General features: G+C 45.4%; 2 protein-coding genes across 3 annotated transcripts; both read right to left on the reverse strand.

Annotated features, from left to right (window-relative positions):
• Positions 1-577: 577 nt before the first annotated feature.
• On the reverse strand, positions 578-11,541 carry JPT1 (Jupiter microtubule associated homolog 1). 2 transcript variants are annotated; one of them, XM_062010533.1, is made up of 5 exons: positions 11,364-11,541; positions 8,167-8,309; positions 7,482-7,579; positions 5,534-5,561; positions 578-1,558 (listed from the first exon to the last, which is right to left on the reverse strand). In XM_062010533.1, exons 1-5 carry the CDS (start codon positions 11,417-11,419, stop codon positions 1,410-1,412), a joined length of 474 nt encoding a protein of 157 aa, XP_061866517.1. In that variant the 5' UTR covers positions 11,420-11,541; the 3' UTR covers positions 578-1,409. The 2 variants fall into 2 exon arrangements, with proteins under 2 accessions (XP_061866517.1, XP_061866516.1); XM_062010532.1 differs by lacking the exon at positions 578-1,558 and adding an exon at positions 6,135-6,343.
• Positions 11,542-18,032: 6,491 nt separating this feature from the next.
• On the reverse strand, positions 18,033-25,865 carry SUMO2 (small ubiquitin like modifier 2). The gene is made up of 4 exons (XM_062010920.1): positions 25,653-25,865; positions 23,808-23,939; positions 20,772-20,843; positions 18,033-19,230 (listed from the first exon to the last, which is right to left on the reverse strand). Exons 1-4 carry the CDS (start codon positions 25,671-25,673, stop codon positions 19,168-19,170), a joined length of 288 nt encoding a protein of 95 aa, XP_061866904.1. The 5' UTR covers positions 25,674-25,865; the 3' UTR covers positions 18,033-19,167.
• Between the last annotated feature and the right edge of the window lie 43 nt (positions 25,866-25,908).

Genomic DNA, 25,908 nt, shown 5'->3' on the forward strand with positions numbered 1-25,908 from the left:
GCAGCACGAACCCACACAGCGCATCCAGTTCTGCAGGTGCAGCACCCGAGGCTAAGGCTTCTCCAAAAGTGCTCTGGAAAGCCAGGGCATTTTCAGGCACTGCTTTTTCTAGAAGGGTGGAAGAGGCTCCTTCTCTCAGCAGACACCAGCTCCACGGCACAGCAGATCCCTCCAGCACAGCAAACACCATGAGGGTTTCATCCCCCTTCCCCCCATCCCCTCCCTTCTTAGGGTCTGATTGTATTTAGGAGAATAAACTTTCCTCTGTTTTCTGGGGAGAAAAGAAGTATTTGGGAGAAAGCAGGTTACACTTATCAAGGCACACTCCATGCTTCTCTCACCTAGAAGATGGAAACAGAGAGGCAGAGTCAGACACTTCAGGGTCGGAAGGGACCTCCAAGCTCATCCAGCACAACCCCCTTGCCAAGCAGGGCCACGCTGAACTTCCTTCGGGGGAGACAGCCCAGGATGGTGCCCTCAGGCCAGGGGTAAGAACTCCCCTCTCCTGTGAGCCAAGGACCACCGAGAAGAAAGCAAACCCAAAGCCAGGAAATAAAACCCACACAGGAAACACTGCTTCAAAATTTCTATATTATTTACTTTTAAGCAACAGTCCAGCTTCGTGAAGTTACAACACACACTTTAAAGGATGAGATTTTCACCTCATGGTCAAGCACCAGCATGGTCATGCACAGCATTGAGTCAGTTATAAAAAAAATGCCCTGTCAATTTGTATTGAGTTTCTTTCTGGGATCCACTCCACCTTTGCTGAATAAAGTCTGAATACATCCCCTCCTAGCGTTAGGCCAGGCAGCGCTGGTCACCAGCCCTATTTGGCACATACCCTGCTTCCTAGGAGTCCACTAGCAAGAGTTGGTTTTTGTAGTTCTTTGTTATTTTCTGTGTTCAAGGCAGCATGGTGTACACTTCAGGATTTACATGGCACAGCAGGGCTCAAGGCATTTACCACGTGTGGGCAACGAAGCCTTTGAGATGCCCAAATCCCACACGTGGAGGAAGGGGACTGCTCTCACTGATTGTTTGCTGGCCTCTTTCACCATTACTCTACACCCTTGTCAAGCTCAGGGGGTCAAAAGAAAAAGAAAATCTCAGTACAAAAATCTTCTAAGCACACTTAGAACCAATCTACTCTCTGAATTACGTTACTAGACTTCATAGAGCTTTCCCTCAAGTCTATCGCTAGAAAACACTCATGTCACTGCCAGTAGATCTGGGGGAAACACAGAAGTGGGACAAAAACCCTGATCTCAAATGAAACATTAAATGGAGTACATAAAGTGCTTCTTTTTAATGAAAGAAATTCGAGATGTACAGTCAGGCTCAAGTTGTGCAGTTCACAAGCATGGGGGAAAGAAACAGACACGAGTTCAAAACAGGAAGGGAAAGGTTTAACCGAGGACTAGGCTGGACTTGCCACCGGGTGGATTTCTCCTGGAGGGTGCAGGTGCTGGTGCTACTGGGCTGGGAACAGGTGCAGCAGGCAGGGATTTCTCTTCACTCTGACCTGGGGCAGCTTCTACATCAGCCTCAGTGTTTTCTAGAAGAGAAGAAGCTTTTAAAGCGTTTGATGTGGATGATGAAAGGCAGATGCTCAGTGCCTGAGACAGGAGACGTCTCTGGGCACGCTGCCGTGACCTGCTGGCAGGTCCCACTCCAGCCCTCTGAAGTGTTTTTCAGATCAGCTCCAACACCTCACAGCTCAGTTTCAGACACATTCCCTCAGCTGCTACCAGGGGACCCCAGTCAATTTTTAAATGACAAGCAGTTTAAGTCTTAAGCCTTGTCCAGATGAGTCAGTGTACGTCTATGACAACTGCACCTCGCGGCTGAGCGCATGTTGGAAACAAGCCACAGGAGCTCCAGTGCTTGTAAGCAAGAGCTGAGCTTCAGACTGCATTCCCAATTTCAGAACTAGAGGGAAGAGGATCTGACAGACACTTGTGAGGCTTTGCAGAGCACAGAGCAGGGAACAGCCATGCACGGGGCAGCTCCAACCACACACCCCTTGGAAAGCACAGGAGAAGTGCATTTAAACACCTGAACGACAAGTGAACACAGGACACGGGAGGAATTCTTCACAGGAAGCACTTTAGATACTGTAGCACATAACTAATGTCTCTGCCTCCTTGGCAATTCCATTAGCAGCTCATATTATAATAAATTATCACAATCAATTACAAGTCAAAGGCTCAAACTGTGACCAAGGAGGGCAGGGGGTGAAGGGAGAGAAGCTTCACCAAAGGTGTGCTTGGTTTTTAACAGAGCCCTTAGTTTCATCCAACGACCACTAGTTCTTGGCTTGGAGGATTCAGGGACCAGCTGCATGTTCACCTTCAGTTTAGTAAACTTTGATGGTATTCCTTCTCCCTTAGCCTTCTCCAACTGCAGAGCTGCAGCTATTTCAGTCTCTCCCCATAAGGCAGCGACTGCACCCCTTTCCCTGTCCCATCACCTTCCTCTGCCCCTTCATTACCTCCACTCCAACCTTCCAGGGTCTTTCCATGTCAAGGATCAAATACACAACTCAAGATGTTGGTATATCATCATTTACAGAGGCAAAATGAGCTCATTTCCCATTCTTTCCCTGATGACATTCAGTATTTATGCTTTCCAACATTTCAGAGAGCTTCCAGCACTAAGGCTCAAGGCAGAGCCTGGGAGCTGAACTGCTGAGCAGAGCTCAACACAAGACTGGCATGGTTTAAGTGCTGGGGCTGGGTTCCCTCCCCCAGATACAATACTTTATACTTACACAAAAGATCATCCTGTCACAGTTTTACCTGCCTACCTTATTTAGTTTAATCCTGCCAGGGAGATTTTTCTCACCATCAGCACAATTTGACTACCTGAAAGAGCCCATATCACCAGCAGAACTGGAGACTTCACCGTTCATTACCTGCTCCAGGTCATGGATGAAGGCACTGAATACAACTAGCCCCAGCACCACTTCTCATGGCTCATTTTTCCCACCTGAAATCACTAAGCCTGACCCTTTGCCTCCTATGCTTGAGCTCCTTTCCTGTCCACAGGAACAGCCAAGAGGCAAACTCAAGTTTGAGTTTTTAAAGCTCATCTTTGATGCAGAATTTTACCAGGAACACTGAACCCTGCTCCTGTCCCCTGAAACCCTGTGCTATCCATGCTTGTAATAATCTCAAAGTACTCCAGCAGTCCATGCAGTCAGAAACAACCTACAATGCAGATTCTCTGCTGTACTCATTAGCCCACAGGCACATCTGAACAAAACAGTTAACACAAAGTTTTCAGCTTGAAGCTTCTCTTCTCCATGTGCAGCATTGCCTGCTGACTCAGCAAGCAGCCAGCCTTGCAGGCCAAGCCCACAGTTCATCCTGCACTGAATGCTCCATTGTCTGTGCCTTCAGCAGACAGCCCAGCACTGGGCAGTACTCAGGATGATGATCTCTCCACCTTCCAGCGTGTTACATCAGCCAGCCGTTGGTGACAGTCAATCGAGTGCTGTCTAGCTCTCCTTAGCTAGTCACATTAAGTACACAGTGCTAAGTGAACCACAGAAGAAAGAAGAATTACTGTCACAGGAGACTTTGGGGGCAGTTTCTAGAGCATTCTGGGGAAGTTTCTAGGCCATTTAGAGGCTCACAGGGCACATACACACATTACCACTTCCCACATTATCAAGGTATACGTAAGTCTACCGACTTAGTTACTAAAGTGGCAAATGCAACAGGATCAGATCAAAGTTCTTCCCTTATCAGAAAGGGTATGATCTCTGAAACAGCTTTCTGTGAGTATACTGCACACCACTGGAAACTCTGATGCACAGAAAGCAACTGCAGCTGCCAAACAGGAAGCAAGAGCACTGCTGCAAACGGAACCAGCCCTCCTTCCCTAGACAGGCGTGATTAATCTGCATATTCCACCTGACACCTACTTGGGCTTTTACAATCAGCTACATACAGAAAACCATTTCCAAATTCAAAAGAATAATCATCTTTTAATGATGGAAGCTCATTAAGAATCACTGTCCACTTGCAAGCAGACAGTTTTCACTGGGAGGTGTATTCCTTCAGCCGCTTCCAAACCCACAACATCGAGTACAAGAACCTGTGTGTGCCAGGTGGGATGTTCACCAGCTCGTGTCTCCACCTCACACAGCAGCAATATCAAGCACTGGAGTGGCACAGCTTGCTCAACAACACTCTGTGTTCCATTAAACTACAATAGCAAAGCCATTAATGGCAGAAATCAGTTTAACAATCCATCAGGATGCTCAGCTATCTGCCACAGACAGCTTCCAGGAGTAACTTTCTGCTCCTTCCTAAGTACTACCGGCAGAAGTTTAACATTCAAACCTCTGCCTGTCATTTTGATTTCCTCTTGACCATCTTCAAAAAGTTCATTTTCAGTCATGGCCACAACAGGAAACAGTTGCAGTTATTTTCCAGTAAGAGTCACCAGCACTGCTCACAGGCTCTCTCATCCGACCCATGGTGAGCTGCTTTAAACCAACACCAGGAGAAGCAGCAGAGCCCTTAGGTCAGTTTAATTCTATTATCAAACTCACATCCTCCTACTTAAGAGAGGTAAACTCTGCATGCCTAGAGTGCTAATTAAGATCAGACAAACATGGGAAAGAACTACTAAAGAAGCCTCTATAGATCAGAAGAACCTGCTAAAGGGAGCAAGACTTTCTATTGGGCACAGATACCACTCAGAGGCAGATAAAAACATGCTGGTAAAACTCTGACAGCCTCCCATCAGAAGTCTTTTCAGGACATGGAACTGCTAATGGCTTTCCTGATCTCCCACCACTCTTAGGTGTTGAAAGTAGCACTTGGAAAGCAGGCAGCCAACATATACATTCCTCTCATCAGGAAGTAAGCTATTCTTAAGTTGAATCTTATAAAAGGAAGCTTTCCAGCCTCAGAGCTAGCAAAATAACACTTCAAGGTTAGTGTGCATGCTGCTAGGGGAAATGCCTCTGTTTACATGAAATTTGCACTTATGCATATGACTTCCTTGGCAAAAAAATCTGCATTTAAAAAGCAACAGGAACCTAAGAGCCAGTTAATGCAGAAGCTTGCAGATGCAGTGGCTGGGTTTGATCATTTCTGTGAATGTAGTGTTTGCTGTATGACAAGACAACAAGAAAGAAGTAAATGGCTAAGTTCAACTGACTGTACTACTTAATTACAATCTAGTGTAACAGCAGTACAGTCTTTCAGTCACTGAACTCTTTGCACATGGTACCCATCTTGCCTTCCAGTGCTTTAAACAAATCTCAACACCAGCTGCTGCTGGCAAAATAAACAAACAGGGCTGTTGCATTTTTAATTTGATGACCAACAGGCACTCTGCCCCTTCACTCCACTGAACTACCTGGGTCACTTTATTGATTTGATGAATGCAAGAGACAACCCCAAGCCATCTCTCTGCCAATACATGACCATTTATATATCCCAAACTCTCTTCTATTTCAGAAGCATCCAACTGCAAAAAGCTTTTACCAGAAGGGTCTGAAGGAGTTACTCACCATAAATTTCACCACCACCATCTCCTCCCTAGAAGAGAGAGAGAAAAAAAGTTATCTTTCACACTTTACAAGGTATTTCCCCCTTCCACTGATTGGGTACTCAGCACTCCACATTATGGCCACAGTGGCTGGGCACATGGCTCCATCTAGCAACACTCTCTATGTGACAGAGCCAATGAAGAGCTTTCAGGCCAGCACTGGGCTCTTAGGGACAGAGAGCAGAGTTCATATGGTGGGTTCTGCATACTTCTGCAGATTAAAATTATGGATCTGTAAGGATGAATTCTTACCAGGTGACTAATCCAATTTCATCAGCTGCTTGCTTATCTAACATAATTTAAAAGTTTAAACAAACAGCAGTGAACTCATCCTGATGACCTGTAACACAACACAGGTGCTGTTACCACACCGTTGAGGCACAAAGGTGGGAAAGAACTCTTTGTTATATACACCATCCTGCATTGGGCAGCACTGACAGTAAATGTTGTAACTGCTGGGCAGTAGCAACAAGCCAGTTACACTGTAAGCAATTAGCAGGAGTTCACAGTCCTTTCTACTAAGCATTTATCTGTTAGCAAGGCCAAGAGCAGTTTGTTCTAACCAGAACACTTAGCTGCATTTGTGAAACACACAGCAGGGCTTTTTTTCAGTGTTACTGATAAAGTTTCCTTCAGTCCATAAACAGCTGGGCATTCTTCTCATGCTGAATCTGTTCACAGGCTGCAACTGGACACAAAGATGCAGAAAGTCTTCCAGCAGCAGCCAAGGCTCCTCAAGGGCGTGAGGTTTTATTAACTTCCAGGGACTGAACTGTTCATTACATAGTGAAACAGCAATCATCAGGATAGAAATGCACATAAACTCACACATATCTATCAGATTACACCTTGGTATGTGAGGCTCCAGCTTCTGCTGTTTGGAGCTGTAACTGCTGCTTAACAGGAAAGTATTCTGCATTTGGAAGAACCTGCTTGCAAAGCTGAGAACCACAGCATTTAATATCATTTACTAGAAAAGACAATTAGACTAAACAGTTTATTTTGTTTTCTGTGGTAGCAGCTATAAATCTTGCTTACATTTGCTAAACTGGAACGAGACATTTCCTGCAGCAAAGACCCGTTCAGTGGCCCAAAGCACCTATTAATAACCAAAATGGGTTGTGATGACTGATGCCAATTACCAAAACAAAACTTGCTCTTTATAACCCATGAGGCAAGAGGCATCTGCCACAGCATCTGAGATGACAATTTACCTAGCCACAGCTCTGTAGAAAACCTAAAGAGCTTTAAAGAACAAGGCTTCATTTTTTTTCCCTTCTAGAATGTTTATGCAAGTGCAGTCTACCTATGTTCCTGTTAGAACAGTTCTACAGTGTTCCTGTTAGAAAGACAGCTCAGAGGAATTACTGCTCTTGATCCTGTTTTTTTCCCATTAAATGAAATCACACTTCTAGAAAACCCCACATTAACACTACAAACCATGCTCCATATTGACACCAAGAAGAGAGTTTATACAGAAAGTAACACACTTGATAGTGTTACTAAAGACAGTGACAGAAAGAAACCAAGCATTCATGCTGCTGAGGCAAGTACTTGATGGGATGTGAAAGCAAATCCTTTGCCAGATCCACTATTGTTTGTACAGTCTGTTAAAAGACACCATTACACACATGGCTGAAGGTAGATTTCACACCTCTTCATTACTGTCTCATCAATAAGAAGAGTTAAGAGCTCTAGAAAGCAGTCCTTTTGGAAAAATCCAGCCCTTCATCAATATACTGTAAGAATATCAGATGGAAAAGAGAACCTTCAGCTAAAGGACAGATTTGAGAATAAAGCTTCAAATCCTACCATGTTTCACAGGTGTGAATGTCAGTGGTAAAACAATCCCATCACACACAGAGCGTGAATTGTGCCATTATCAGGCTCTTCACAGTTCATGTACTGACCTTGGGATCTACAAGGTCTCCACAGTTTGCATCAGTTGAGTTACTTCTTTGTGGTCCAGATGATTCACAGTCCTCTCTGATTTCACCTGGCTTAGTCCCTACAAGCAGAGGTTGATTCTCATCAGGTTGCAAGATGAACTTACTGAGATAAGCAGGTCATAAATAGTCAAAGGTTTTGGTTGTTTGGTTTATTTTGTTTTAATTAAAACTTTCCTATTCTAAGAAGTCCTGGTCCTTTAGATAACAACTCTCAAATTAGTGTCTTACATCAGCATCTCATGCAGTTGAGCGTGTCATTTAAACCCATGGAAACTAGGAGCTCAAGGCCATCCATACTGGCACTGCTCTGCAGAAATGGAAGCTTAACACACAGCAAAACTTCCTCTGAGTAATCGAAGACCAATCAGTGCTACTCCAAAGACTAAGATACAAGTTCACTTTACTGTGACTTGATTAACTTGGAGAAATTGCATCCAAAATAGAATTTCTCTGCTTGCAACATCTATGCCCAAGACTCACATCAAAATGAAACCTTCTGGAAGCAATTCAAAACGAGAAATAAAGAAGTTCCCAACGTTTATAGCCCTAAACTTTCAAGCAGGAAGCAAATTGCTTTGCACAGAGACAATGACAGCTCCAGACTGACCCAGAACCAAAATGAATTGATAAAGCACTACATTCTTACCTGCTGATTTGGCCCAGGATGGTGGGTTTTCTTCAGGAGTTCCAAAGATGCTGGATGCCATTTTGTTCTTTCGCACAGGTTGTTCTTTTGGTTCATCAAAACCCAGGGAGAAGTTGGACCCACCACCAGGAGGACGCAGGACTCTGGAGAGAGAATCAGCTTTATAACCTGGGGCAGCCTGTTACCAAGCTCTGCTCCAACATACAAACCAAGGCTAATAAGCCAAGAGATCACTGTTGGCCCTTGTAACGGGCAGTCAGACAGGCCAGGTTCTGCCCAAGCACAAACCACACAAGATGACTCTGTTACGCATCAGCTTTTAACAAATGACACAGGCTGTCATGCCTTGGGTGTAGCATTTGAACTCTGAAGTCCAGCTGCCTGCCAGGGCTCAATCCAGGCACTTTATCTCCACTGCTCTTTGCTTCAGTGACACTTACAAAAATAAAATACTCCTGCAGTGTACTTGTGCCTTTGTTTCACTTGGTGTCAACAGAGGCTGCTGCTACCAGTCTTCACTCTGAGCCAATTCAGAACTAGAGTATGCAGGCATGTCAAACTCCAGCTTTTTAGGAGAACCATGTAAGGTTGAAATTAAATCTTCAAACTGGCAGCACAGCAAAGCCTTTATGAGCTTGTACTGGTGGCATCACTGATGATTGGTGGCTGCAGCCTTTATCTACATTTGTGTCACTGAGAAACCCTCAAGTCTGCAGGATGTTACTGGACTTGGCTTAAAGGGTGCAGTTAAACAACTGAAAATTAGGCTATTATTAGGAGAGACACATGCACAAAGCTCCAGATATATAACCTGAATCTGACAACCTTTTATCAGACATAGAAGAAAGCTGTTGATGGGTGAGCTATACTGTGGTCTGCTTTCCAACTTGGGGAAATCAGCCCAAACTACCAACAGCAGCAAAAATGTAAATTCCTTCAGATGTTGTTTTCTTCAGCATAAGACCTTTTCAAGGTTGATGGATTAGGTGGAGAAACCAGGAGAAGAAATATTGGTAAGGTCATATGAGAATGGTCACAACACCCCAAGAAATGTGAGTACACTAACAGGTGTGGCTTGAGACATCCAGTGCTCTGAAATGAGGACCAGAACAGGCTAGGGATGGTGCACAATTCCTCATCTTTACAAATCATGTCATAAATTAAAGATTTACATTTATCTTGCCTGTTGCCAAGTCCAGAGTTTGTTAATGCAGCACACCTAGGAATTCAACACGAAGCATGGGTCTGATTCTACGTCAGCAGCAGCATTAAAAGCGTTCAGACCTTTTGAGAGCCTGTGCCTGTTTAGATTCCTGATGCAACACAACATTCTCCAGCCTACTGAGCTTAAATAAAACAACTGCAAGAACAATTCAAAGGTGTGTGACATGGATATTCAGTGTTACTTCACTAGCAAACTACTTTTCCTTACAGAATTCTTCTCCAGAGTTCTAATGACTAATGCTCAGCTGCTAATGGGAGAATCCAGGATCCCAGGAGATCCAAGAACACTTTTATGACTTCGTGTCCTTTCTGAATTAAGAGATATGGTGTGTCTTGAGTAATTCCTTTATCTGTGAATGTCCCCATGTAGAAGGTTCATTTTCTGTTACATCTGATGCACTTGCTAATTTGAAGGATAGTCTTTTTAAAGGAGAGCTTGTTCCCACCTCTTGAATCACCTTTATTTCACCAGAGCAGTGAAACCAGCACTCTCTCAATCACACACCAGTTTTCATTTACTAAGAGTCTTAATGAAATTAAAAGAGGAAGCAATTGAAAGGAAAAGCCATCACTGGCGCTGTTAAAAAGGACTAATCCCTCCTGCTAGCCTCAGCTAAAGGCTCACGGATTTTATTAGAAGCCTCTTGCAGCCTCGAGATCTTGTAACATGCTTTGATGAAGCCACATGCAACACTTAAAGCAATGAAGCACTGTTAAAATTGCACCTGATACCCAACCGCAGATACTGAGAATGTACCCACAGCTCCATTCAGGAAACACTCCTGGTAAAGGAGTTGCAGGCTTGTTGGGTTGGGGTTTTTTTCTTGCTTTGTTTTAAAACGCACCCCAAAAAAAGCTGAAAGCAAATGGGAAGCTTCATCAAACCAAAGCCTTACAGAAAAAGATACGAGGGCTTGAAAAAATGTCACGATCGTCTCCTAGCCAGCTGTTACTCCTGCAGAAACGGTGCCCGGCAAAGTGCCGTGTATCTCTTCCAGCCATACCTGCCAAGTTTTCTTTGTTTCGAGACAGGCTCCGGCTTCCTTCCCCCACTCCCTTCCCAAAAGGGCTCCCCGGCCCCCGTCTGCCCCTCGGGAGCGCAGCCAAAGCCCCGCCGCAGGGCCGGCGCGGGGGAAGGGGCGCGCCCGCCCCCGAGCAAGACCCCGCCAAGCAGCAGCTCAACAAAACGGCTCCCCCCGGCCAAGGCGAGGCGACGGCCGGTGCCTGAGCGCGGGGAATGAGCTGCCGGCGGGCCGCGACACCGGCCGCCCCCCGCGGCGGCGGGAGGCCGGGCAGAGCAGACAATGGAGCCCGCTCGGCCCCACCCAGAACGCGGCAGCCGCCGGGGCCGCTCCGCCGGGCCGAGGGGCAAGAACAGGCGTCGCAAGCCGTAGGGAGGTGAAGGCAGCGGGCTGAGGAGGGGAGAGGAACGGAACAGGGTGTAGTGTCGTCGTCGTCTCCCCCCTCCGCCCCCGCGATGTGGGTGCGTGGCCGCGCAGCGAGGCAGGGAGTCGCCTCCCTTCTTTGTTAGGAAGAGGCAGGGACGCACACGCACACCCCAGCAGCCCGGGGTGGGTCTCGCCAGCTCCCACCCCCGCAGCTCCCACATCCCCCCTCCCCCGGGCAGCTGCGGTAGGGCACGGCCTCTCCCCCCCACCGCCCCCGCAGCGCAGCTGTCTCGGCAGCCGACAGACAGCCCACGGCCTCGCGTGGGCGCGGCCGCCTCCCGCCGGCCAGCCCTGGAGACGGAGAAAGGGAAGCGCACACACCGAACCTCCACCCGGCCGGCGCCCACCGCTCCCCCATCTCCCCCGCGCCTCGCCTTCCGTCACCCCCTCAGAACCGCTCCCGACAGCCCCCTCCGCGCCCAGCCGGGCCCCCACGCTCCGAGGCCAAGGGGAGTGACGGCCGCACCGACAGCCCTCAGCCCCGCCGCCCTGATGGTCCCAATGGCCCCCAAAGCCCCGCCGGACCTGGAGCTGTTCCTGCCACTGGGGTCCATGCCCGAAAACATGGTCGTGGTGGTCATGGCGGCAGGGACGGAGGAGATGGACGACACGGAAAAGGTCCCAGCGAGAGGCCAGCGGGGAATGAGGGTCCCGAGTACGGCGCAGCCTCCGCTCACCACCTCGCCCGGCTGCTGCCGGTGACAACTGCAGCCGCCGCCCGCCCGGCCGCGCCTTTTATACGCAACTTAAGGCTCGCCTCCCAGCGGCCCTCTCATTGGACTGTTCAAACCCATTCTCGAGCTCCGATTGGACCGCGCCCTGCCACTCTGACCTTTATCCCGCCTCTCGGCTTCTTCCGCCGCGCTTTGCCTCATCCGTAAGAGCTCATTGGTGGAGCAATACGTCTGCTCAGCGGCGATTGGCTGCGGCAGGGCGGCGGCGCCCTTTGTTGGCGATTGGCGGGACAGCTGTCGCTCAGGGCAGCGCAGCGCCCATTGGCTCCGCCGCGCGAGGCGAGACAAAAGTCTGGGCCGCGCTTTCCCCGAGGGGCGCCCGGGCCGTGAGGGCAGCGCCCGCCCCGCAGCCGGGCTGTGCACAGCGCCTGGGGCACCGCCGCACCCGCCGCTTCCCTCGGCCCTCCCCGCTGGGGCCCGACCCCTGACAGCCGTCAAGTTGCCTCTGAGCGAGTCACAGCGCGACTCCGACGTACACGGATGAACGTGGAGGCCATGGGTGCGAGAGGGGTGCGCACAGGTTAGAGAGTGGCTCCAACGAGCGTGGAAAAGCAGCCAAGCAGCCAGAGTCCTGCAGGGCTGCCGCAGCAGGAACGGCGAGGAACTGTCACCTCCCAGCAGAGCGCACTGGTGCCGTCATTTGCACCAGCAGCCGGATCTTTGGCGAGTCCATTAAAACCAAGCGGCTGCCAGAACGCCCCTGGCAGGTGGAGTCCAGATCCCAGCAGCACTTCTGAGCTGTGTCACAGCCACAAGCCACGTGGTTTTGTGCCAGCACAAAACACTGACATCACATCACTTAAATTACCAGATGTTGGCTGTTGACCTGCCTGTCATATCCCCCATTGATTTGGCCGCTGGGGGTCTCCTGAACTCCCCACAGCTCTCAGACACAGATGCCTCCTTCATCACCACATTCACTCAAAAGCTGATGCACAAGGACCTCCCACTGCAAATGTTATTTCAATTAGTACTTGCACAAAGGAGAAAGAAAGGGGAAAGAAAACCCTTGTCTGTTCAATCCATCTCTCCCAGTTTGCACTAGTAACAGCCCTTAACACCCCCAAAACACTTGTTCTCTGGAGAGTATTTCTTCTAGTCTGGAAAATGAAAGCTTTGTGCTACTTGACTATGTACAAGATGGTGTCAAGCATCTGAATTACCACCAGCCTTAATGTTAACACAGCTCAGGAGAGAGTTGACCTGCTAAAACTACACAACCAAGGCCACATGTTGATCTTTATAACCTGAGATTCATTCAAAAGACATAAAGCCTTGTTTTTTTAAAAGAAAAGCCCCAACCACTACTTAGTCCCCCAGGAAATTCTGTTGCATCACATCTTTCTAGAGGTGAATTAAAGTGACATTTTAAGTAACAAGAGATGGTTGTTTTAATTCTCTTATCCCTTAGGCTTGGGCATTAAGAAGTCAAATGACACCTACTTGCATACAGGGAAGCATCTGCTCTCTTGGGAACTTTTAGAAGTATTTTGTCATCTGAATACTTTTTATTCAAACCCATAGGATTTTACTCTTAAATTTGTACCCCTGAGACATGCAGAGCCATTTTTTAAAGTCAAGATGAAAAAAACCCTATTCCTTCTGACAAAGCCACTTCTAACATGCAGCTTTAAAATGCTAAACTTGCAGTATTTCCAAGGGAGCCCACTGATCTCTGGCTGCAGGATCATCTTTAAATCAAAGCTGCTCTGCTGATCATTTACCCATAACAAGATGAATGGCTACAGAAACTGGGCTTAATGATCCTTCCAGGGATGATGACATTTGACCAGAACAATTCTCAGCAGCTGTTTGAAAAGTTCAGACACCAAACAATTCCACCTGTTGTTGAAATTCAACCAGCAGCCAACACAAAAAAAGCAGCATGGGGAAGTCTGAACAAGACTCCTGGAAATTCAAGGGTTAGGCAAGGTGAGATCCCATTGGTTTGAGAAAAGCCTCAGCTTGGTCATCCCCCCATGACCAAGGGTTTCTTCTCCACACCAGTCTCTGCTACTTATGGCACAGTCACATGGAGCATTTTGTCTTTATTCCAAACACACTGAGGTGTTGACTCAGTCTTGTCTTCTCTTCTTCCCCAAATTCATACACAGGAGAAGGGAAAATATGTCAGCTCATCTTCAATACAGCTGGATTTGCAGCTGTCAAGGACTTCCCCATGTGAAGCAAGGCATGGTGGAAGTTCAGTGGATGACTGGTACCCTTCAAATTCACCTGTGTCCCACAGAGCAGATGCTGTCCTTGGCAGGAGTTGGCAGCACTTGCTTTGGTGCCTCTTTATATCTTCAGGAAAACTTTGTAATAGTAATTTACTGTTTGGGAAGGAGGCTTGAATCACCTTGTCCAGCCTCTTCTCAAAGCTGCAGAGATGCAGTTCTGATTCCTGTCTGGGTATCCAGCAGTGCCAAGTCTGGCAGTGTACTCCAAAGCTCTGTTCCTCAGTGGACAGACACACAAATGGGGAAGTTGGTGTCCTGACATGGTCCTCAAAGAGCTCCTTTCACTCCACTTCTGTCTTGTCTGAGTTTGCTAAAATGGAAGGTTTTTTAAGTGATAGTTCAAGAGCCCTTGCAGGGTATCAGATGGGCTTTAATGAGATCTATGGACTGGATGCTATAAAGGAGGGATCTAAGCCACCAAAAGCAGCACAGAATTCATCATGTCCTTTGCATCCACATCCCCCTGGTCAATGTTCCTTTCCTAAGGATAAATGATCTATTTATTTGGGCTTCCACAACCTTAAGTGTTTCCCCTGTACTCCAAAGTAATCCCCATACCAGGACTGTTAAAGCCTAGAGCTCTTCCCCCAGACCTCATTCCCACTGCAGCTCCTCGCCAACTCACGCTTCTGTCGACTTCCTACAGCACCCCTCTGAGTTACTGGTTCTTCTGGGTCTCTGCTGACAGTGAGACACTTCTCTCATAGCACCACTACCCTTACACCTCATTGCCCCACATGAACTGCAGTTACTTAGAGACAGGGGCAATCTCTTCCTCTCAAAAGGTATTTCATAAACACCAGCTGGGCCTCTCAGCATCTCCATGTTAAACTATGACCATTCCTTCCATGCTACTAGTGAAGAAACCAGGAAACCTCTGTAATCAAGCACCTTGAAGGCCAATCAAAAGATGAAAACAGGGATCAAAGTCTTCTCCTCACACTCCTACATCCTAACCACCAGGGAGAAGGGCTGAACTACCAATTCATTCCGACACCAAGTACAAAAAGCAAGATTAGAGGATTAAATTCTTCACTGTCAGAACACATTCAGTTTGGCAACCAATTAATAGCTGGAACCAAACCTCAATAATCCAGAGAATTAAATGTATTAGATTACACTGGTAATATAATTCCAGTTGCTTTTAGATTGTTTTTTTAGTACTCCACAGTAGTCCATCACACCAGCTGATACAAATGTGCTGACACCAGTCTAAAACTCTAATAAAATCCTTCAGTCTATCGCTCACTTCCAATGCAACAGGTGATGATGAAGGAAGCACCCAGTTCTTCATTTCTAGCTTTGAAAACAAATTGCTTAGAAATTCAATTCTTTCCAACTGGCTGAAGCACAGAAAGTATTCCTCCTCTGTGCCAGTCACATTATACCTTTTCATTAATGTTGCAGGAGCAGACACAGTAGAGCCAGCATCCAACAGACAAAACAAGAACACTTAAGTTACATTGTTGGACTCGGAAGCAATGAAGTACTAGAAAGGAATATTCTTGCAAGAAAATCATCTTGCTTTGCCCCAAACCTTTGCAGAGATGCTGTTATCTGTTTTGATATTGTAGTTAACTGGAGGCAGCAATTATGTCGGTATGACTTTGGGGATTTTTCTTTTGTGGAGAACACCTCTCTCTTCCATTACACCACTTGGGGTATTTCCTTACGCCCTTGGCACTTTGGCATACTCCATTTCACAACTGCCTTGCACTCCCTGAACCTCTTCTGAACCAGCTTCTTAGCTACTGAACAGTGATCCTCACCTAGGAAATGGGTACTATCCCTACAGTGCAGATAAACTAAAGCATAGACTTTCAGGTGCTAACCACGGGTCCCAGCAAAACCAGACAAGCTTTCAACTGGTGCCTCCAAAACATGAATAAAAATGCCTTATTTTGGGTGTCTGAAACAACTGATTTTGGTTACATCTCTTTAATTAACCAGTAGTGTCCACTTCACAATTGAAACTGAAACTGTTGGAGGGACTAAAGACTCAGCACACATTAAAGGCAATGTCTTACCATCCACAAGAACTCACTAGAGCATTGTATTCAATTATAACTTCCTCCATTCTTTTTCATTTAAAAAGCATGAGAGGAATATTAACTAAATTGCACGGCAATCACTTTAGAATGCATTGTTTGAAAATTGTGGGTAATAATGCAATTTGCTCAGGCTCTGGAAAGATCCCAGCTGTTTAATAAACATGAAAAACTTAACTCCCAACTAGTGTGACAAGACCTCTTTGCCTAGTTTTCCTTTATGACACCGGGACTTGTAGTCTGTTAGGCTACCAGCATAAACACATCAATTGTCACAAGTCAAGCCAGGCCAAACAGCTCAGGGAACTCCAAATAATTTGATTCAGATTGTTTATACCCCTGCACTTCATACCACTTCTGAATCATCACGTCTAGCAGTTCAGTGAAAATGAAGTCACAGCAAAACCACTCAGGTCCCAGCAAACAGGAGTCAGCAGGTATATTCTCTAGCAGCTGGGTAGCAGTGCTGACAAGCAACATGTTCTGAAGAAAGGAGAGTTCTGAAGAAAGTGTTTTTTAAACAAACCAGTTAGTATTTTTGCACTGCTGTGTACACAAATATATTCTGTACCAGGATGTGCCAGTCCACTAAAGCAATTTGCTAAACTGATGGAAATTAGGTACTTGAGGAACTAAGTGATTTAAGATCTTTGAGAGTTTCTTCATCTAATGAAGGAAACATCTCTCAGAAAAGACTATGTAATGAGTTTTTGATCCGAGTCACGACCTTACATGAACACCACTCAGGACTGTTAGGGTAATTATTTCAGAAACAAACCCCAGTGAACAACAGAAAGACCTGAGAAAGAGAATTTTAGGTGATCAGTGCCTCTCTATTTTTTTAATAGCCTGCTGCCAATACCAGAGGAAACTCCAATGTATGCTGTGTTCAGGTATATTTCCAAAGCTGCCACATCAACTCAAAGGTACAAAAGCCTGTTTTTAATTTCAGCACAGGGGAATTTTGGTAAGCTAGTAAAAATTCACGTTCAATGCTCTTGGTTCATTAATGGAACATCATGTTACAGGAATCCAGCACATTAAGTTCATGACAGATGAGGTACCACTCTATTAATTCGGCAAAGGAAGATATTGTTTTTGAAAGTATGCTGCTCAGTATCTGTCATTTGACTTCTGTTCCCTCAGGAAAGAAAAAACGGTAGGCAAGATACAACAGGGAGTTTTGAGCTTCACGGTCTTAAGTTGGGTTGAAAAAAAAATGCTTGTATTTAAGGAGACCTCACCCTTTCTTCAGAAACTGAAGCAAGTCCAAACATCTTTTTTGGCCAAACAAGATAAAGACAGCTTTCTCTTGGGAAAAGTCTTGGCATAACATCAAGTTGAAAGAATTTTACACACAGTTATCAGATGTTCAGCCAGGTTGAGAGCCAGAGATTCTAAAGCCAAAGAAGAATCCACATCTAACCTATGAAAGGTGTGGAAGTATGTTGCCACCACTACCATTTATTTCAAACACATTTTTCCAGGCCTTTGTGGATTTGGATATGAAAACATTTGTTCAGAAAAGGGAATTCCAACCTTGCAATACACCATAGAAGTTACACCAGAATAAGAGATAAGCTGCTTAGCAGTAGAATTTCCTAGAGTTAAACCAATGGCACACGGGAGATCACATCCTTCAGCTGCACAGTCAAAAGCTACTGCAAAACCAGATGCCATTTTTCTTCCAACTATACTAGATGCAATTAACGTAAGATCAAATCCCAGATCACTGTTCATCAGCTAAATGCAGAGACCCATCATTTTGTCAGAAAGTAAAAGAATTTCCAGATCCAGCAGGCACAGGCCTAGCATGTAATAACTGCTTCTCATGCATTACAAAACCTACCACCACAAAGTGAGCTCTGCTAACAAGTTACCACCTAGAAGAGCATTAACTTACTGCAAACACTACACAACAGTACAACTTTCCTGGGACATCAGAGAATGCTCTGAGGCTGTTGACAGGTGTATCATCTTTCAGAGATTTCACTGCAACCTCTAAACCTCTCAGGGAGAAAACTCAAGAAAACACTTTTCCTTGGGGAAAAGACTCATGAAAAACATCACTGTCACTAGTTCCCCTTCAGTACTTCAAGCTTCCTCCCCCCTTTGAGGCAAGAACACCACACTGGTAATGCAGAGCTTGGAATGTACACCAACACAGCTAAATACACCCCAAACCAGAAGTCAGGTTTTTATTGTTGCTTTACATTTCTAACCATGTCCCATTTGACACCGTGGTGAACTCAACAGTTAATGAAATCATTTGCTCCTTTAAACTTAATGTTTACATCAGAAAAATCAAAGACAGTTTCAAATAAGCCACTGTAACAACATACCTCTCCTTCTATTAAAGTCTGACAAAAAGAGCTCAACCCAAAGGCGTGAGTAGATAGTCCAGCACTTTGCAGTTTGCCTCAAACATTTTTGGCTTAGCAGAACACATACACACAAAAAACCCTTCAAAATAAGAGAAAATTCTACTTCCAGTTCAACTACTGACCAAATGCAAGGTCTTACAGAAGCCTTACATTTTCCAACAGTCTCCTGACTGTAAAAGGGGGATTATGCTTACTTACCACATAGGAAGCTGAGAACTGAGAAGCATAAAGTGCTGCAGAGAAAGAAATACAAGTGTTGAGTACTATCAGTCCACAGAAAAAAGAAAGAAAACTGGTTATTTTAAACAAGAAGTTTATTTAAACAACAAGACGCTTTTACTTGAAGGGAAAACTATCTAGAATTTTTTTTTCCTTTTTAAAGAGTAATTTACCCCTACTTAGACAGAAATTGCTCTACATGTAACAGCTACGTACAAAAAAGTTATAAAATTGTCCTTGGTTTTACAATGATAAAAGAAAAACATTGAAATTATCCAATCAAACAAGGTATGCAAGGGAGGGGTTTTTTTTTGTTTTGTTTTTAAACAGTGAGAGCAAAATAACTTACTGGAATATAAAGATAAAAGTAGAAGGAGCATGCCACTAACGGAGAAAGGGGCATTTTCACAGAACCAGTTTGTTTTCCCACCCCGTCTCCATTAAATGTTGATCAAAACATACCATTGGCCATTTAGTTAAAAAAAATATGCATTATGTCTGTGCACATACACCAGTTACTTTATGTACAATAGAAGGAATAGGAGAAAAAAAAATCAGAGAGAGAAGAGAGAAAACTATACTGCAGTAGTCAGGATGTGGCTGAACCAAGTCTCATTTTTCTAACTGTGAATGTGTCGCCTGTGGGAGCACAGTTCTGGAGAGGAAAGTAGCAGGTTCTTTTTTTGTGTGTGGTTTTTTTTTTTTTAGTAAACTCCTCCTGTTTGCTGCTGGAACACATCAATTGTATCTTCATCCTCCATTTCCAACTAGAGCAGAAAAGAGAAAAGAAAAAAAGAAAAGCTTTCAACTCTTCCTCAGATGTCTACTCGAGGCTGGTTGTTCTTACAGTTCCCATCTTCATGTTTCTTTTTCACACAGCTTTAGCAGAGCAGCCCTGCTCCACTCTCTGAGCATCACTCTGTACATTTAATCTACCTCATCCTAACTCAAACCCAAAGACATTTAAGGAAACAAAAGTGCCAGTTGATAACTGTTGTCCTAGAACTCATTCTAGGGTGTCACTTGAGGCTGCATCGTATGACTCCTATGGAAAAGGCTGACAATCATAATATTTTGTCAGCTGCCTACTTTGCCATTACATCTTCTTCCCCCTATTTACTTGCTCAGTTTACCTTAGAACTTTGCCACAACTTCACTTGGCTGCTGTTGCTCAAATATGCAAATGGCTTTAGCTAGAGCACTACAGAAAGCAGACTATAATTAAGGCCCCTAAGCCAAGCAGGCAGTAAAACCAAACATCAGCAAGCACAAAAAAACATTTGAGAGTGCTCTACATGGTCAATCATGTAACAAAGTGCCAGTGAGGAACAGCCGTACTTCATTAACACAACTCTCTTTCCCCTCACAACTTCTACACTTGATATCCCTGGGATGTTCATGTTACCTACACAGAAAGCTTGTACCAGGACTGAAGGAGCTGCTGGAATCAAGGTAAGTTGTATTTCTAAACAGTCTCAATTTCTGCTCCAGGAAATCAAACTGGTCTATGGCATTTACCACAGCTATAAATAGACTGCTCCTTAGCTTCAGCAGAACATGGATGGAGAGAAAAGCACCCTGTTGCCTCAATTATCTGTATTTCAAGTTAAAAAGTTGTACAGGTTGTGGCCATAAGAGGCACATTCTTTGGAGCAACTCCTTAGAAAATACAGATCTACTATAAACCTTCTGAAAACAAGAGTCCCTTATTTCATAACAAGTGCCTCAGAAAAGCATGTAAAACTCTAATCAGCCCTTCCAAGTGATAAACACAGCTACGTGGAGTACAGAAAAATACTCCACAGTCACACTGAACCATTCTCTTCTTGCAACAGCCTTCTTTTTAACCAATTACAGACAACCCAAACTTCCCTGTGTTCATTAATTTTACACTCCTGAAACAGAGCTTCAATACCAAACAGAAAATTACTTCTGTATTACAAATGCAAGTTTGCAAACAGGTTCTCTGATAACATCCTGGCAAGCTTTTGTAAAAAAACAAAGCCACTACTTTAGAAAAATCCTCAGTTCTTAACTTACTGATTCTTATCCAAGAGCCGTGACTCAAGAAAGCGAGGGTTTTGCAGGACTCCATCTGGACACTGTACTTCATTTTCTTATTTTATCACACCAGCGATACAGATTTCTTATTCAAAATACTAAAGAAGTCTTAGGTTTCATTTCCAACAATTCTAAATTAGTTATACCAAAATTCTACCCCTAATGGATAGAATTAAGCAAATATTAGATAGGAAACTCCTGCAGCAAAGGTGAAATACAGCCTTTTAGCCTTGCTTCTGTTGTTTACCTGTGCAGGTGTGTCTGTTTCATTAATTGGCTGCCCATCGAACCGGAATCTGATTTGCCTCATTGACAACCCCTGGACAAAGAGAAGTAATACAAAGGGAAGTTAAGTCTGGTGCACAAGTCTTCACTAGTTTTCTCTTGAACTTGTCACTGCAATTGCAGCACCATCATTAAGAGCCATAAGAGTTCATAACACACGATACACTTTCCATAGTCCTCTCCTGCCCTGACTTCAAGGCATTTCTGTGGAAACCCTTGCAATCTGTTTTGTATTTAAAATTGCATCGTGTCCAATAACAGAGAGAAGCAACAGTGCCCCCACTGACAGACCTTTCTAGTACACAAGTCTCACCCCAAAGGCCAGGATTTTTAGTGTTAACATTCATTGCAATGCTTTGGATACCAAATGCCCAACAGTAATATTCAATACTCCCTTTTCATCTTCCCCAGAAACAAAGGTATTGTCAAATAATGCAACCTCCATCTGTTGGCCTGCAGCAACAGAGCAGGCCATGCTAACTTTCTGACCTTAAATTTCTACTAACTAGAAATAAATGGTACAAAGTTTCTCCCTGCACATCTGGAACTCAAAAAAACAAAACCCCAAACCTTAAAGGAATCTTCTACTTCCAGAAACAACTGAAAAGTCTCTCCAACTAGCATTTCTACCACACAGCAGCCATTTTGCTGACCTCTTCCACCCTGAGAAGAGCTCTCGTTCTCACTTGAGCCAACAGATTCAGAAAGATAACGAAAGAGCACCAATCCCTTCAACTAGTAACATAAGCTTCAAATTCACAAGTTAAGCTTTCAAAGGTATTCTACAGGATACTACATTCTGCAAAGGAAGATGAATGAGGTTTGAGAATATAAACTAAGACAAGAACTTTAGGGTCTACTTCTTCCTCAATTGCACCTACTCTCTTTCTCTCTCCAGAGTATTTAGAAGTATGAGAAGTGTAGTTGGTTTTGAATTCAACATATTGCATGGTGCTGCTTTGGCATCTCTGTATTAGAAATGAAGCCTTAATTTTGCCATGCAGGAGCAGATGTAACACACAATATTAAACTTAGATGTAGTAATGATTTTTTAGAAGTTCATTTGTCAGGAAAAAGAACACTTTAATAAAGAATATGAGTAAACTTTTTGGTACAAATGTATAGTTGACAGCAGAATGCCTTCTCTACTGTGACTCAGATGCTGCAGCATTCACTCAGAACATCACCTTGGGTAAGAAAACCATGTGGCTGAGTGTCATGGCAGCAACACATTTTTGCAGAGCAACATTTGGTTTGAGCCGTTTTCTCTGACATTGGTTTCTTAAAATATATACTTCCTGTTCCAAAAGTGTTGGGTTTTTGCAGGTTCCAGACAACTTTGAGCTGAATAAATGCTAGCTGGGAACACACTAAAAAAAAATGTTACTTTGGCGAGATTATTTCTTTTGCTACTTGCAATATTCACAATTCTGAAGATATTATTCAAGGTTTCTTGGCTTCTGTATTTGGACTACTGTGTGCAATACGTGATTTCCACTCTTGAAAGCTGATAAATTATCTGTTATATGCAGCTTCCAAAAGTAAATCTAACATCCACAGCTCAAGGATTTTCAGACTGGCTATACCTAGTTGGGAAAATAAACAAAACCTAACTTAACAGATAAACAGAACAGATGCTTTTGAACAAAACTGGAGAAGTAAACACCAAAGAAAAATGAAAGACAAGTCCATCTCTACAGAAATATCTTCTGGACACCTATTAGCTGAAAACCAAACATCAGAAAATGTCTCCCATTCTCAAGCTGTACTTTTTCTTCTCTCCCACTGACACTCGAGGGGTTTTGTTGGTGTGGGCTTTTGTTGTTTTCAAGCAGATTAGAAATTTGAGTCTTACTTCTGTTTATATCCAAGTATGAATGGTACTTCTGAATCCACCTCTCCCAGGACTTTACAGACACTCAGCTAATCCTCAAACTCCCCAAAAGACAGATATATGGAAAAAACGATACTTTACATATAATGAGTTTGTATGACAGAGGTAGGAAAAATGAACTCACAGCCTCAAACATTCACTAATTTATCCCCAGAACACCCATACAGGAACGTATCCCCACGCTGAGCAAAAGCTGATTTTCCCTCTTTATTCATATCACTATCCTATTGTGGCAGAGAGGGTTTACCACTCACAGATAAAGTGGTTATTTTCTTAGTGGTGGAATAGTTACCTCAATATTTTATACTGATTTGATTGTATTTGACAGTGTCCCTGAATATCTGTGTTTAATTAAACACCTTCTCCAATTCCAAACACTTTTGTAGAGATGGAATTTTTTAAAGGCAGACAATCATTAAACAAAATAATGGACAGGAGAGACAAAATTTTCATAATCAAAAGCTTCAGAAGAAAGTATTACTCTTATACAAGTGTTTCTAAAACTTGCAATACTACAACCTAGTAAGTTGGCTATAGTTGCCACTACACTACACTAGCAAAACATATTGTTTGTCCCTCAGAGGATTAATTTGACAACAAGGCCATAAGAGAAAAAAATCAAAGTTCATCATTAAATGTACAAGTCCCCTCTCAAGATAGACATTAGACACCTTGAAATACTTGCTGATACTCTTTCATCTTAATATAGTAATACTAAGTTCATAAATCAGAAGTTTATGATTGGACCAAAAAGCTATTCAGTTATAAAAATACCTCTGATTATCACTCAAGCTCTCAAAGTTCACACTGCAGGTTCCTAAGCCACCGTGCCGATATTTTGGAGCAGTAGCAGTGACAGTTGCCTCCCACCAGCCCATACCTCTAACAATGCATATTTCACAAAGATAACAGATCTTTATTTCCCATCCCAACCCTGCCAGACCACTCTGATCCCAAAAACAATATGCTTTTCACAACACAATTCGTTTCTGTCAAGTCTTTATCATTTTGTATATTTACACAGTTTTAAGACTTTACTGTCTTCATCTATGTCTATGGAGATCAACTCTCCCCCAGATCCTGAAGATCGTACAAGAACCATACCTGTCGTTCACAATAGGCTTTCATTAGTTTACTAAGTGGTGTGTGCCTCTTAATCTTAAACTGCACCACAGACCCATCTTGCCCTGCCACCTTCAGATTAATGTGGTCATTGTTTTCAGTCTTCACTCCTTCCTGTTGAAGAAACAAACAAACAAAAAAAAACCCCAAATAACACTTTTTTTAAAGGTACAAAAACAACAGGTCCACATTTTACTGACGTGCAACAGGTCATTCAAAAGGAAACAGAGATATTCTAGCTGTTTGCCAACTTGAAACTTTGAATCAGGAAACAAAGGGCAGTATTTTTAATTTGAAAATAAAATGCCACACACAGAAAAAAAAAAAAACCCAAACCAAACCTTATTACTATTAGTTGTCATTCTTGAGATTGGTCAACATGCAAAGTAGCAGTGAAGACTTACCAGTAAAAAAAAAGTTATTTCTGTTAAGGGCACAATGATATACAATGCTACACTCCCTAACCAAAAGAATAAAGTTATTTATGATATAACTATGCTCTCAGCCAGTAGCAAGTTTCCTTCTTACTCCATCTCAAACCTTTTCAGATCAGTTGAGGTACTTCTGAAGAAAACTTCAAGAAACTTTAAAGGGCTGTATTTGAAAACGTGACAAAATCTGTAAAGAACCAAGCTTTCCCCTTCAGAAAGCGTTTAAAAAAAACACCCCAAACCCTCCGAAATAAGCAGTCCAATCCTCTAGCTTCCATGAGAAGCCACACACTGAAACTGCAGAGAAGCAACTTCCAACTCGGTCGCTTGTGTCCTGATCCAGGGTATCCCGGCAGAGAGGATTCAGCGCTCCCCAGTCGTGCGCTGCCCAGCGGCATTTCCATCTTGGTTTTCTTTAGGAGCAGCAGCCCGGGGCCGGTGTGGGATGGCCCCGGCCCGGGTGCGGGTCCCCGCCATGTGACAGATCCCTGCACGCTGCACGCCGCGCTCGGGCCCGCAGCCCTCACACGCCGCCGGGTTGTTTCCTGGCGCCTTCGAACTCAGTTTAAAAACGGGGAAGGGCGGAGGGGGGGAGGGGGAAAAGAAAAGGAAAGAAAAAATAACAGAAAAAAACCCAGAGCGCTTGGCGGCAGCGCGGCGTTGGCTGCTGGGGGGTGTTTGGGTTGGGTTGGGGTTTTTTTTTCGCTGAGGTTGTTTTTTAATTCCTGCTGTTGAGAAGTGCAGCTCCCGCCCGCCCGCTGCAGCCCCCCCGGCGGGCCCGCCCGCGGCCGGGCCGAGAGGCAGCACAAAGGGGGCCGGGAGCGATGCCCGCCCGCCCCTCCCGCGGCGGAACGGCCCCGGCGCGCTCCTGCCAGCGCCGTACGCGAAAGGGCTGGCAAGTGCCCCAGCCGGAGGCTGGTGACGAGCGGGGATGCTGCGCCGGAGCCAGCTCCAGCTACCGCCGGCCGCGCAGGGGAGCCGGATCCGGCCCCGCGAGGAGGAGGAGGAGGAGGAGGAAGGCAACAGCAGCAACCGCCTCCGGACCTGCCTCTCTCTCCCTGAGGAGGGCGGGAAGGGAGCCCGGATTCGCCCCCCTCAGCTTCCCCCCCCCCCCCCTTTCCCCGCCGCCCTCCCCGGGGATCCTCCGCCCGCCCCGGGAGGCTGCGGCCCCGGCCTCCCACCCCCCGGCGGGGCGGGAAGGCGGCCGCGGCCTGGGTGCGTAGGAAAATGGCGCGCAAAGCCGGCGCGGCGGGGCCGAGGCCGCGGGCTGACCGGGCCGGGGCCCAGACCCGCGGCCGGGCCCTCCCCTCGCGCCGCCGCCGCCTGAGGGGCGAAGTGAGGCGGCGGGGGCGAGGGAGGGAGGCGGACGGGGGGGGCGGGAGGGTGCCGGCCTCACCTTGGGCTTCTCGTCGGCCATGGCGAGTCAGCGACGTCCGGGCCACTCCGAGCGCCTCACAAAGGGGGGGAAGAAACGACCGAGCACGGCGGAGAAGAGAGGCGAGAGAGGGGAAGGCGGGGGGGGGGGAAAGGGAGCGCGCACGCACTGCCGCGGGGCCGCGCCTTGCCCCTGTGCGTGCGCGCGCCCGCCCCGTCCGCCGGGCGCTCCCCCGCCCCCCCCCTTCGGCGCGGCCCCGCCGCCCATTGGGCCCCGG

This window comes from Colius striatus, chromosome 18 (genome assembly GCF_028858725.1).
Source record: "Colius striatus isolate bColStr4 chromosome 18, bColStr4.1.hap1, whole genome shotgun sequence".
NCBI classification, from domain to species: domain Eukaryota; kingdom Metazoa; phylum Chordata; class Aves; order Coliiformes; family Coliidae; genus Colius; species Colius striatus.

What these genes read in the sequence shown, in the direction of transcription:
- SUMO2 (XM_062010920.1), bottom strand. Translation starts at nt 25,673, where the DNA reads ATGGCCGACGAGAAGCCCAAG. An exon ending in TGGCCGACGAGAAGCCCAAG is followed by an intron (nt 23,940 to 25,652) that starts GTGAGGCCGGCA and finishes TTTCTTCAACAG; the next exon opens with GAAGGAGTGAAGACTGAAAA. An exon ending in AAGCCTATTGTGAACGACAG is followed by an intron (nt 20,844 to 23,807) that starts GTATGGTTCTTG and finishes CTCTTTGTCCAG; the next exon opens with GGGTTGTCAATGAGGCAAAT.
- JPT1 (XM_062010532.1), bottom strand. Translation starts at nt 11,419, where the DNA reads ATGACCACCACGACCATGTTTTCGGGCATGGACCCCAGTGGCAGGAAC. An exon ending in ATCCTGGGCCAAATCAGCAG is followed by an intron (nt 7,580 to 8,166) that starts GTAAGAATGTAG and finishes CTCTGCTTGTAG; the next exon opens with GGACTAAGCCAGGTGAAATC. An exon ending in GAGACCTTGTAGATCCCAAG is followed by an intron (nt 6,344 to 7,481) that starts GTCAGTACATGA and finishes TGTAATGAACAG; the next exon opens with TTCAGTCCCTGGAAGTTAAT.